Source organism: Rhinatrema bivittatum, chromosome 8 (genome assembly GCF_901001135.1).
Source record: "Rhinatrema bivittatum chromosome 8, aRhiBiv1.1, whole genome shotgun sequence".
NCBI lineage: Eukaryota > Metazoa > Chordata > Amphibia > Gymnophiona > Rhinatrematidae > Rhinatrema > Rhinatrema bivittatum.
In genome coordinates, this window is record NC_042622.1 from 34,770,239 (window position 1) to 34,783,911 (window position 13,673).

Consider the following 13,673-nt stretch of genomic DNA (forward strand, 5'->3'; position numbering starts at 1 on the left):
AACCTCCTCTGTGTTACCAGTTTTATGAAGAGAGAGATGACATCTGCACTTCTCCAGTCCCGTGGGACCAGTTCCATCTCCAAAGATTTATTGAACCTTTCCTACTGCAGACCTACCAGAACCTTTCAATCATGAGACAATAATAGAACTAGAGTAACAATATTCACAATGACAATACCTCATCATAAACAGCACTTATATTGCTTGCACTGCAAAAAAAATAGTCATGCAATAGGTGATCACTATCTTCCAAAATCGTTTGCTAATTTACCAGTGTTAATCATGAATTTTAGCAAAAATACTGTGCAGCAGATGAATAGTTCTGGGTACATTTCTGATAAGATGCAGAACTTTGCTGTAGTCTACTGTAGCGGTTCTCAACCCAGTCCTCAGGACACACCTAGCCCATCAAGGTTTTCAGGATATTCAGAATGATTATATAGGAGGTAGATTTGCATGCATAGCCTCCATCACATGCAAACCCATCTCATGCATATTTACTGTGGATATCCTGAAAACCTGACGGGCTAGGTGTGTCCTGAGGACTGGGTTGAGAATCCATGGTCTAGTGACAGTATAGGGCTACCAGTGGATGACATACAAATGTTATTTAAAAAATAAAAATGCTGTACAGTTGAAGCTCATGTCTCTATATGTTCTATAGCACAATACAAGGGCAAGAACCTCCAAAGATCTTTGTCTCAAATACCTGTTTCTTAGCTCTCAAAAAAAGCCATTTCTCTAAAGAGAAAAACAATTTATAGGTAACAGTATAGAGTGGGGCCTAGTAGATGAATAATCCAAGCTTTTGAAGAAAGAACTTGACAGTAAGAAGGGAATCTAATTAAATTTTCACGTGTTCTAGGGAAATGGTATTTGATTTATTTAGAAAAAATCTGTATGAACCAAATCGGCTACATCTGCTCGAAAGGAGGTCTTCCTGACTGCCCCCACAATTCCCAATGAAATCTGTATGGACAAATAGTTATTTAAAACGAAAAAAAGAAGATTTATTGAATTTACCTTCCCATATCTGGTCGCAAATGTTCCCGTGAGTAAGGAGTGAAAAATAATTATCGTCTCATCCAGATCCCACACAAACACACGCTGTGATGAAAGAGAAGAGACAAATGTGCTTGTGAGCAGAAGTCTGTAAAAATGAATTTCAAGTAGAGGGGAAAGAGATTTTTTTTCCACTGTTTTTAAGCAAACCACAAGCAATATTCATTTATTTTTCTTCCTGCTGCACTGTAGAGGACATGGAGAGATGAGAAAGAATTGCTCCCTAAGCAGAGGGATTATGCATCATATAAATTTGTCAAACGTTGTTATGGATTTCTTTGTAAGCTGTAATGCCATTTATTGGGCTAACATAATTATGCAAACACAGACACAGAGAAACGTGATGGCAGAAAAAGACCGTACGGTCTATCTAGTCGGCCCATCCGTCCAACTAATTTATCTTTACAACTTCCATCACTCCTCCCCATGCTTTCCTGAGTTCAGATACTGTTTTTGTCTCTAGCACCTCCACTGGGAGGCTGTTCCACGCATCCACCACCCTTCTCTGTAAAGAAATATTTCCTAAGATTACTCCTGAGTCTACCCGCTTTCATCCTCATCTCATAACCCCTTGTTCTGAAGTCTCCTTTCTGTTGAAAGAGGCTCACCTCCTGTGCAGGGAAACCTTTGAGATATTTAAATGTCTCTTTCATATCTCCCCTATCTCACCTTTCTTCTAGGGTGTACATGTTTAGATCATTAGGTCTACCCCCATATGCTTTAGAACGGAAGACCACTGACCATCTTAGTAGCCACCCTCTGGACCGACTCCATTCTATTTATATCCTTTTGAAGGTGCGGTCTCCAGAATTGTACACAGTATTCCAAGTGAGGACTCACCCGGGACCTATACAGGGGCAATATCACCTCCCTTTTTCTGTTGTCCATTCCTCTCCCTGGCTTTTACCATCTTTTTATCCACTTGTTTGGCTATCTTAAGATCATCAGATACAATTACCCCCAGATCCTGCTCTTCCTTTGTGCTTAAAAGAATTTCACCTCCAATACAGTACCTTTCCCTTGGTTTTTTTTTTGTTGTTGTTTGTTTTTTATTCATCCAACATTCAATACTGATACAAACCACAAAAATAGAAGAATACAACAATTGTATCATCTGCCCATAAGCATTCAACCCCATGGAGTATGCATTACAATAAAGTGATACAATTAGGCTTAAATATAATAAAGAAATTGCAAATAACCTTTGGGAGTGGTGTGTTTTATTACATATTTATTTATTTATTTATAGGTTTTTTATATACCGCGGCACGTATGGAACATCACCTCGGTTTACATTAGAACATAATGCAGCAACAAGCTTTACAATGAAATAGAATAAACCAACAATGTATAAATATGCGAATTAACTAAAGTAACAACAATAAGTGTTAAGATACATAGTATACTGAAGCATATGGTAATAATTATAAGAATAATAATATTTTTTGGGTGATATAATAGTTCATAAAGATAAGGCAATGGAGGGTAATATGAAAGTTCATGAATTGAAGGCAAGGAAGGGTAAGCATTAAGGGGATTCTGAAAGCTTATACTATAGTTGTGCATTATGTATTTTATATATCCATCGTGTAATTTCCAAACTGCTCTGTCTTGTTTCATTTTCTTCTTGTCCCCCACTCCTCGTCCCCAGAATAGTCCCACCCCCATCCCTCTATCCCTCCTGTGGGTGGGAATACTAAATACGGTACTCCTTCGGGGAATTAGCTATGTTCATTTTTTTTTGACACCAAGTTTGATAAGGTTGCCGCATCTTATCAAATTTGGTCAGTTGTTTCCGTTTGAGGGCTGTGAGCCTATTCAGATAATGGGTACGAGCTAACGGCTGAGTAACTTTTAGAAAGGGAGGGACCACAGGTGATTTCCAATGGCATGCCACCTCACAATGTGCCGCAATTATCACCTGTAAAGTCAAGGCAACTGCTAAAGAAGCTTCCTCCACCATATTTAAGAGGAATAACTTACGATCTTTACTTATATTTTCTCCTAATAGGTCCTGCACTAATACTACTATATCATCCCAGAACTGTGAAATTTTTGGGCAAAGCCACCAAATATGTAGAAAGGTACCACACTGACCGCAATTCCTCCAGCAGCTATCATCTAGCATGGGATAGAACCTACATAGCCTCGCAGGGGTCAAATACCATCGATAAAGCATTTTATAACCATTTTCGGTTAATAGAAGCTGAGATGGAACACTCTTTGATCGCACTGAAGCATTGGTCCCATTGTTTATCCTCCAATTTACAGCCCAGGTCTCTCTCCCATTTCAGTATGTGGGTGGGAGTGGGAGATAGATCTTTATTGAGCATGCGGTATAGTCTGGAGACCCCTTTAGTAATAGATTTAGCATTATCGCAGAGACCCTCAAAGAGGGTTTTCCTCTGGAGCAGGCCTTTTTTCAGTGCAGATTGGGAGATAAAATGACCTAACTGTAGATAGAGATAATAATCAGAGTGATCAAAGTGAAATGTGTCTTGTAGGTCTGGAAATGTTTTGGCTCGCGTTCCATTCCAAAGGTGTTCCAGTCTGCTACACCCTTTGCCTTTCCATCTACCCCACTTTTGTGCTGAACCACCTGGTATGACCTCCCTGTTCATAAATATGGGAGTTCTATAAAAGTATGTCCGATCTCCCACCAGCTGCGCTTTCCACTTATCCTAGATTTTCAGGGTTAAAGCTACCAGTGGTGGAAACGGCCGGTGGTAGGTTCTGGCGTTCCTGGCTAACCACACTAATTTGTCCGGTGGCATACCATTCAAGAGTGCTTCTTCCAAGGCCACTCAGCGTTTCCCCTCTACCCTCTCCCCCCCCATGCCAATCCAAGATAATTTTCAATTATGCCGCTACATAATACCATTCCAGGCACGGAGCCCCCAACCCTCCTCTCTCTTTAGGTAAATATAGGACTCGCCTGCTTACTCTAGGGGGGCGTCTCTTCCAAATAAATTTCATTCATTTCCTTTGCCAGAAGGATAGCTGCGGGGTAGAGACTGCCACAGGAAGCGATTGAAATAAATAGAGGAGCCTTGGGAGTGCACTCATTTTTATGGCTGCTATTCGACCTAACCACGATAGCTCACATCTTTCCCATTTAATAAATCTGTTGCGATTTTTGCCATAGTCCCACATAATTAATATCGAATAATTTATCTAGGTTGGCTCCCAGCTTAACCCCCAGGTATTTTACTTCCTTTTTTTGGATTTTAAAGGGAAATTTACTCCGAATATTCAGAACAGACTCCTCTGATAAAGGGATATTCAAAAATTCAGATTTCTCCGCATTAAGTTGATATCCCGATATCCTATTAAAATCTTCTATCTCCTCCATCAGATCACTGAGGGCTCATTTCGGATGAGCTACTGTGAACAGGATATCATCCGCGAACAGAGATAGTTTGTATTCTTGGTCCCCTACTTTTAAGCCCTGGATATCAGGATTAGCTCGGATTTTAGAAGCCAAAGGTTCAAGATACAGGGCAAAAAGCAGAGGGGACAGCGGGCATCCCTGTCTGGTTCCTCTCACAATTGGGAATGGTCTGAATAGGATCCATTGACCTTTATGCACACAGAGGGGTTATTGTATAGTTTACGTATTCAGGTAGAGAAGTTTCCTCCCATTCCCAATTTATCAAAAGCGCGAATAGATAATCCCAATGAACCAGGTCGAAAGCCTTCTCGGGACTTGGGTGGTCTGGGCTTGCCATATTAGTTTTATAACACGCCGAATATTGTCTGCCGCTAGTTTACCCGGCATAAATTCGGTTTGATCCGTGTGGATCAGGTCGTCTACTACACTGTGGAGCCTGTTCGCTAGAATTTTGGCCAGAATTTTTAAATCTAGATTTATAAGCGAAACAGGCCTGTAGGAGCCACACAAAGTCGCATCCCGGCCAGGCTTCGGAACGACCGTGATTCCTGCTGTGTTCGTATCCTGAGCTATCTGCCCTCCCATTAGTAAGTGATTGAAGGTTCAGGTTAATGGCTGGATGATCACTGGGCTCAGTTGTTTATAAAAGCCTGCAGAAAACCTGTCCATCCCCGGGGCCTTCCCTAGTTTCAGGTCTTTTATGACCTGGGTGACCTCTAGTTCTGTAATTTCTTTGTTCAACCTTTCTTGCTGGGCCGGGTTAGCTCTATTCAGATTTAACTTCTCCAAATATTCTGAAATCTGTGCCACTTGAATGACCTGCCTGATCGCATACAGTTCACTGTAAAATTGGGAGAACCGGGACCTAATCGCCTCTGACTCAACTAACATCCCACCGTTACAGCCTTTAATCTTTAGGATTTGGTTTTGCAGGGTTTTAGTTTTGAGTCTCCTAGCTAATCATTTGCCAGCCTTATTCCCTCCCTCAAAAAAATTCTTGTTTTACTCTATCTAATGGGAAGACAATTTCATCGGCATCCAGAGCTTTCAGTTCCTCTCGCAGACAATCGAGGGACTTACCTATCTGTGCATTCATATGCCTTTTATGTTTAACTTCTAATTTAGCAAGGTTCTCCAGTATGTGCAAACGTTTAGTGGCTTTGCTCTTTTTTACATAGGCCGCTCTAGCTATCAGTTTCCCACGTTGTCATTATCGATTAGGTAATCCCCCATTTCCTTCTTTAACCTGACTCCTAGCAATCCTTCATTTAATCTCCACATTTTCTTCCCCTCATGTTCCCCCATTCCGCTGATGGAGATCCACACCGCTGCATGATCAGACCAAGTGATGGAATTTATACCCGAATCCCTTGTTCTGTTTACTAAGGCTTTGTCTTTAAGAAAGAAATCTATTCTGGAATACGTTCTGTGCATTTTGGAAAAAAATGTGCAGTCACATTCAGATGGGTGGAAAAGTCTCCACACATCTATCAGGCCTCATTCTGACATTAAGATTTTCAAACCTTTTCTGTTAGAGTGTGAGGGGCCTCCACTCCCATCGCTGTTATCCAAAACAGGTATCTGGTTATGTTAAAGTCCCCACCAATTATTATAAACCCCTCTGCCCACTGTTTTAAGACATTGGAGATTTTCTCCAAAAACTTCCCTTGGCCTACATTTGGGCTGTAAATATTGACAACGGTAAACAGATCTTTCCCCAACTTGAATTTTACAATCAAGTACCTTCCTTCTATATCCCTCAAAACCGAGATAGTCTCCATTACCACATTCTGGGAAAAGAAAATGCCTACTCCGCTATATTTAGAGGAAGCGGTAGCTGAGGCATAAAACTGAGTAGGGAAGTGTTTAGAGAATAGCAATTTTTCATATCTCATCTTTAAGTGCATCTCCTGACACAACAGGATATCAACCTTCATGCGACCCGCATCTTGCAATATTTTTTTCCTCTTAACATATGTATTAAGCCCTTTCACATTCCATGACAATAGTTTTAGATCCCCCATAGTCTCAGATTAAATACTTCCCTCTCACACATGCTCATCCCCTTGGCTTCTTGTAGTATATGATCACCATAACCCCTCATTATACCAGAATAAACAACCTTCATGCTTGGCTGGCTCCCATGTGTACCCTCATACTCAACTATGATTGATATTCTCCCCCCATATCTTCCTCGCCTCCCCCCCCATTCCACTAAGCTGCAGCCACTCCACTCTGTGGGGAATGGTGTCTCACTGATATTCCAGCAGCTCCCGTCCTTCCCAAGCCCCACACTATTCAGATACATTTCACAACTTCTCTTTAAATAAGAGTGAAATAGAAACATTCAACCCCAATAACTGTAAGCAACTGGAATAACTGGACTAACTGGAATGTGGGACAGCGTCCTCTAGCCCTTAATGAGTCCTAAAAGGATATGCTGCCCCACCGTGGATGGTGAAACTAAAACCTTGATTCTCAAGAGGGCACGCTTCAAGTGTCTGTATCTCGCAGACGTATGGAACTGCCCGAATGTCTACGCAGTCTCTTTCCACCGTTCTGTACGCATTGCCATTTCGTGCTTAGTTCTCATCCCGGTGTGGCAACATGTTGTCATATCTGAGAGTTGGGCCCTGTTGGAATGCCAGCCGCCTGCATGATTTTAAGCGCCTCCTCCACTGAGCGTACTCTCAACGATATCCCGCTGTTTGTAAATTGTAATCCAAATGGAAACAGCCATTTATACTGGTGGCCTCCAGCTCTTAGTAACTGAACCACTTCTCTAAAGTCTCACCTTTTCTTTATGGTAAGAGGTGACAAGTCCTGGAAAAGCTCTATTTTATGGTGATGCCAGTGAATTTCTTTCATCTGCCTCGTTGCTGCCATGACCTTCTCCTTAATGGCGAACTCGTGGAAGCACACCACAATGTCCCATGGCTTTAGCCAGGGCTCTATGCGCTCGTGCCAGTTTGATGCACACTGGATCTGCTTCAGAGTCACCAGGATTGAGAATAGAGCTGCAGATATCCTGTATCACCTTCTGGCACTCTGTATATGCTGCCTCCTCTGGAATGCCTCTAAACCTCAGGTTATTTCGCCTGGACCGATTCTCCAGGTCTTCAACCCAATCCTGTAACTTGCCATTTTCTTCTTTAAGATTTTGCAGGGTTTGTTGCACCTCCTCCAACGCTGTCTCAAATTCCTCTTGCCTTTGCTCCACTGCCTCCACACGATTCCTCAGCTCTGAGCACTCGTGCCTTAGTTCAGAAACAATTGTGTGCAATTCTTGTTTTAACAGCCCCATGCCTGCCCGAAGCTCTCCAAACCACTGTTGGAAGTCTTCCCTGGAGAGGGGAATTTCAGAGCGGCGGGTTCCATTTCCTGCTCCCTCTTCCCCCTGGGGCTTGGCCTGCTGCTGCGGCACCATTTTCCTCCATGCTTTCAGCACTGACCTCCCCCGTTGTTTTCGCTGCCGAGGATTCAAACGAAAACTAATGAAATCGGGGATTTTTCTTCTCGCCGACATGCTAGTGCTCCCGGGAGGTAAGCAGCTGATTTTTTCACCCCGCAGCGCTAAGATGCTTCAGATCGGGAGGGATTTGCCGATTTGGGGCTCGGGGCTATCGGGTTAGGCTGCCATTTGTCAGCGTGACATCACTTCCCGCTTTCTCTTGAGTTTTTGCATCCTAAATGCATTACTCTGCATTTTTTAGCATTAAATCTTAGTTACCAGACCTTAGACCATTCGTCGAGCTTTGCTGGATCCCTCCTCATGTTTTCCACTCCTTCCTGGCTGTCCATCCTGTTACAGATTTTGGTATCATTGACAAAAAGACAAACCTTTCCAGACAACCCTTCCATTATGTCACTCACAAAAATGTTGAAAAGAACTGGCCAAAGAACCAATCCCCGAGGCACACCACTATTAATAACCCCTTCCTCAGAGAAAACTCCATTTACCACTACCCTTTGTCGCCTCCCATTCAGCCAGTTTCCTATATATAAAATCCGGGGTCGGCGCGCACAAGGAATGCACACTTGTGCACCTTGCGTGTGCCGAGCCCTAGGGGAGCCCCAATGGCTTTCCCTGTTCCCTCCGCCCCCCCCCCCCCACCTTCCCCTCCCTTACCCGCCCCCCAGCCCTACCCACCCCCCATACCTTTGTTTTGTAAGTTGCGCCTGCCTCTGGACAGGCATAGGTTGCACGCACCAGCCGAGTGCCGGCGTGCGATCCCCCTGGCCTAGAGGCCCTATGGAGGCCTCTGGCTGCGTCCCGGGGCTTGCGTGCGTCGCCAGGCCTAAGCAAAATAGGCACGGCGCGGGTAGGGCTTTTAAAATCTTCCCCTTTATTTATAAGTTACCTATACAGAACTGAGTCAAAGGCCTTAATAAAATCCAAGCACACTGGGCTGGATTTTCAAAAGGTTATGCGCGTAAAACCAGTTGTGTGCTCTCCCTTTATCCAACTCTCTGGTCACCCAATCAAAGAAATTGATTAGATTTATCTGACAAGATCTACTTCTGGTAAAACCATGCTGCCTTGGATCTTGCAATTCATCCTCTATTTTAGCAGCAATTCCATTAATTTGCTCACCACAGAGGTCATGAAATGCATCCGTTTTTGCAAACTCATAAGTTCCTTCTTTAGAGGTGGCCAAGTTGTTACTGGTTCCATCCCTTTTTTTTTTTTTTTTTGTTATGGTATTTTTTTTTATTATTTTCCATTTTCTCCTGCTTTTATACCTTCCACCCTCAGATGACTGACTTGAGTGACTACAAGCAATCAGAGATGGAGGGGGAACCCTCTTCTGGGGGATGGCTCGCTGGTTCTATTGTAGATTTGGAAATCTACTAAAGGGTTAATAGTGTTATTTAAATAGTAATTCAAAATAAAAGATCAGCAGAAATATTAAGATGTGAAATTTCTATATTGTCCATTCATGGAAACACCCACCCCAAGGTAATCATATAAATCTGGGACCAACTCTTTCTCCTTGATTGTCAATGAATCCTGACATTATTACTACTACTACTTGGATTGCTCTGCTCAACCTTTCAGTGAACAGAGTGGAGAGGAGTGTTTGATGTTACATGAAGGGAAAACATAATTTTCTGTTTCATGAGCCATTTTCACTCTATTATAAAGGGAGGGCAATTTTCAAAGCTCTTTCCCTGGGTAAAATATTTTACCCTCAGAAATGGCCTTTCACAAAACTGCCCATCCGACATGTGGGTAAATCTACACGTGTGCTGCCTGTTCATCTGGACTGGGCAGAGGGGTTCCTGGGGCAGGGTGGAGTTGAGAAGGGGGTTTGGACTTGCATGCATACTTTTGGATTTCAAAATCAGAAGGGGAATTTTCAAAACGATGTCTAAAATATACCATATACATGTGTAAGTAGCCTCTATGCGCATATTCCATATTTTATGAAAGTAAAACATATGGGGTAGATTTTAAAACCCCTGTGCGCGCGAGTGCCCTGCGCGCCTATTTTGCATAGGCCACCGGCGCGCGCAAAACCCCGGGACGTGCGTAAGTCCCGGGGCTTCGTAAAAGGGGTGGGAGTGGGCGTGTCCAGGGGGCGTGTCCGGGACAGGGGGCGGTCCGGGGCGAGTCCGGGGGCTTGGCGACGGTTCGGGGGCGGGCCGGAAGGGCGGTCCTGAGTCCCCCGGCACTGCGGCCTGTGCCGGGGGATGCTGGGCAACAGGCGTAACTTGCCCAACAAAGGTAAGGGGGGGGGGGGATTTAGGTAGGGCCGGGGGGTGGGGTAGATAGGGGAAGGGAAGGGAAGGTGGGGGGACGCGGAAGGAAAGTTCCCTCCGAGGCCGCTCCGATTTTGGAGCGGCCTCGGAGGGAACGGAGGCAGGCTGCGCAGCTCGGCGCACGGAGGCAGGCTGTGCGGCTCGGCGTGCGCAGGCTGCCGATTTTGCGCAGCCTTGCGTGCGCCGACCCTGGATTTTATAAGATATGCGTGGCTACGTGCGTATCTTATAAAATTTGGTGTACTTTTGTTCGCGCCGGTGGCGTGAACAAAAGTACGCGCATGCGTATGTTTTTAAAATCTACCTCTATGCGTGTATGTTCACTTTCACACGCACATATACACGTGTGAAAAAAGGGCGGTCTAGGGGCGTGCCAGGCTGAGGCTAACAAGCGTAAGTTGCTATTTTAAAAGATACTTTTTCCAGCTTACTCATGTGGTGTAAATGATATTAAATGTGTTCATTGTGTAGTTATTGTCAGAGTGGGAGGTGTGGGCGGACGGGGGGGGGAGGGGGGGAGATCAGACTGAAGAACTAGGAAAGTCTTGCTGACCTGGAAAAAGACTGTACAAATAGGTGGGCTAATTGGTAAACTGGTTAATTTCCTTGACGTGTGCATGCTTTACAATTGGTTAAGTTACGTGTATAAATTGTGCCTTTCATGAGTAAGTCCTAGATTACTGTCATGTGTAAAGTATACGCATGTATATATTTAAATTAGGTGGGTACAGTATGTGCGTTCACTCCATTGATATACGTTGTTTCAATGCGCTGATGCATTTGCATGTAAGCCTATGTGTGCGCGGATGCCGCATGGCAGAATTATGAGTATTTTATAAAATGTGCCTATATCATATGCACATGGCCACATACACTCGTATATCCTGCTGCATGCAGCCATTTCAAAGTTATCCTACCTGTACCTAAATTTTCCCCAAACTTTTATGCACACATATAGCAGGATTAATTATTGTGTGCAGGTAAATTCAGTCGAATAATTTTCAAAGCAGATTTATGCATGTATATTTGCTTTGCAAATGGGTGCAACTTACACATGTATTTCCATAAAATCACCCCCTGAATTGGTAACTGATGTCAGTTACAAAAGGCAACAGCAGAGGGTGCGTTCAAGGCGACTTTTCACCAAATAATACTCAAGAGGGCACAACAGGTTTTTATACCTACGCAGAGTTACTTCTAGATAAACACCTCTGCAACTCAAATGTCTCTTTCTTTCAACCAGAATTTAGCATCAGGCTGTAGCTTCTTTAATATTCTGAATGGAAAATTTTGATGCTGGCACAACTGCCTGCAGACAATTTTTCAGGAGAGGATGCGTGGGAGGGCATAAAAAAAAAGGAATGCAGAAAACCAGAAATATAGAAATAGATACAAAAACAATTAGCTGTTAAAATCCAGGAAGGTGGAGAGAAGAAATGACATTTCTTGCTCACCCATTCCACCACCATGGACACCCATGGGTGCTCTGGTACAGAAGGGCCCCAGTATGGCCACTCAGATTCCCTCAGACCCTGCTAAGACGACTGAACTCACAAGAAATGTTGATTACCTCAATCTCATTATCAACAGAAGGAGAAGGATCATTGTTTCTTTTTGATCTTCCCCGTAACTTTCCATCACAGCCTCGGTGCTGCCGATCATTTTCTGCGTCTTTTACCGGTGTTGCTGGACCGTTGTGGGTACTGTATTCCCCTATGACAGGAAAAAGGAAGAAAGTATTTATGGATCATATTTTGTCTCGATTACATTGGGTCTTATTCAATAAAGATTTTTCCATAAGGAAAAGTCCTTTTTAAAATAAGGGCCATTATTTCAAATTTATCTATCCAGTAAATATAAACGTTTGGAAACACTCTCCCTTCTGACCTACTGCTTAGAAATAACAATATATTTATTTTTAGCTCATGCTTCACCACCAAATGGTTCTCAAATTTGTGTTACAAACAGCATAATGCAACCAGTGCAGAGCTTGATCGCCTCTTTCAAGCAGGATATGTGGATTAGACTGGTTATATTGTTTCCTTGTTTTTTCATTTGGTTTAACTTTTTATTTTTTTAAGGGCTCATTTTCGGCGATATATGCTCCCAATTTCTCAACAAGGGATTCTTTTCAAATCTGCTCTGTTCCATGCGAGGCTCTTTGTTTTCATAAAATAATTTAACAGGGGGGGCTCCCACCAGCACCTCACTGTTCCCTTCAAGTTGGGTGAAAATCCAGTTCTCCATGAATCTTGTCTGACCCAGCCCATTTCTAACATTATTTGTGATATAAACAGAAAAGGAGGCTTATCATCTTCCAGCCCAGAATATCACTGAAGTCTGTAAAAATATCATTAATGTCAGAGGACGGTGGAATCAAGGCGAAGAAGGTGATTATGGGGCGGGTCTGATTACATCCAAAATAAAGGGAAGGAAGGAGCCAATCTGAACAAATTTGTCAAACCCAAGCAGAGGTGCCTGCTTCTTTAGACTTTAGAAGTTGCATTGGCCATCTTGCGAAACAAAATAGTTGCTGGCCTCTGTTTCATAAATAGTACGCTTTATTTACTAGGAGTGTACAAGGGTAAAAAGGTTTTGTTTTTTTAATTTCATTATTGGAGTGTTTTTTCCATGAATTCTGCTTTCGTTTAATGTTTATTTCATTTTCTTTAGTTTATAAAATGAAACAAACATTAAAAAAAACAACCCACACCCCAGCAATGCATTAAAAAAAACACAAAAACGGGCACCCATCCCTCCAACCTGAAAAACTTACGGCACCAGGATCCTCTCCAGTCCCTACTAACTTGGTCCAGGAGGAGATCCATGGATGAAGCTTCAGCCTTGTGTAGACCTAGACCATGGTAGGTCACCATGATATCTGCCTAGACCCTATGCAAAGCCCAGGCTTTAAGGCCTGGTCCTGACGTCATGGCCTAGGCCCGACCCGGGTCCCAGTCTGGAGGCCAAGTCCCGATGCCTGGGCCTGGGGGCCTAGACCAAGGCTTGGGCCCAGTCCAGAGGCCGAGGCCTGATGCCAGGACCTGGCCCGGAGGACAGAGCCTGAATCCTGGACCTCGGCCTAGACTAGTGATGGCAAACTCCAGTCCTTCAAGTGCCACGAACAGGCCAGGTTTTCAAGATATTTACACTGAATATGCATGAGAAAGATTTGCATGCACTGCCTCGATTGTATGTAAATCTCTCTCAAGCAAATTCATTGTGGATATCCTGAAAACCTGGCCTGTTTGTGGCACTTGAGGACTGGAGTTCACCATCATTGGCCTAGATCAAGGCCCGGACCCAGGACTGGAGGCCGGAGTCCAGGCCACATAGCATCATCCTCTTTTTCTTTAAAATGACAGCATCCACTGGGGACATGCCACAGCTAATTAACTCCAGCACTTCCTTCTTAAGCGCAGATCACCATTTTGTTGTGTGGCAAAATTGTGCTACA

At 43.6% G+C, this 13,673-nt stretch overlaps 1 protein-coding gene across 1 annotated transcript in view; it reads right to left on the bottom strand.

The window, feature by feature from the left end:
• Positions 1 to 13,673, bottom strand: part of EYA2 (EYA transcriptional coactivator and phosphatase 2) — a 330,347-nt gene that overhangs the window by 91,948 nt on the left and 224,726 nt on the right. Inside the window, exons 8-9 of the mRNA XM_029613002.1 lie at positions 11,787 to 11,929; positions 1,024 to 1,107 (exon numbers count right to left, since the gene is read on the bottom strand). Coding sequence (XP_029468862.1) covers positions 1,024 to 1,107; positions 11,787 to 11,929 — 227 coding nt within the window. The remainder of the gene's footprint in view (positions 1 to 1,023; positions 1,108 to 11,786; positions 11,930 to 13,673) is intronic.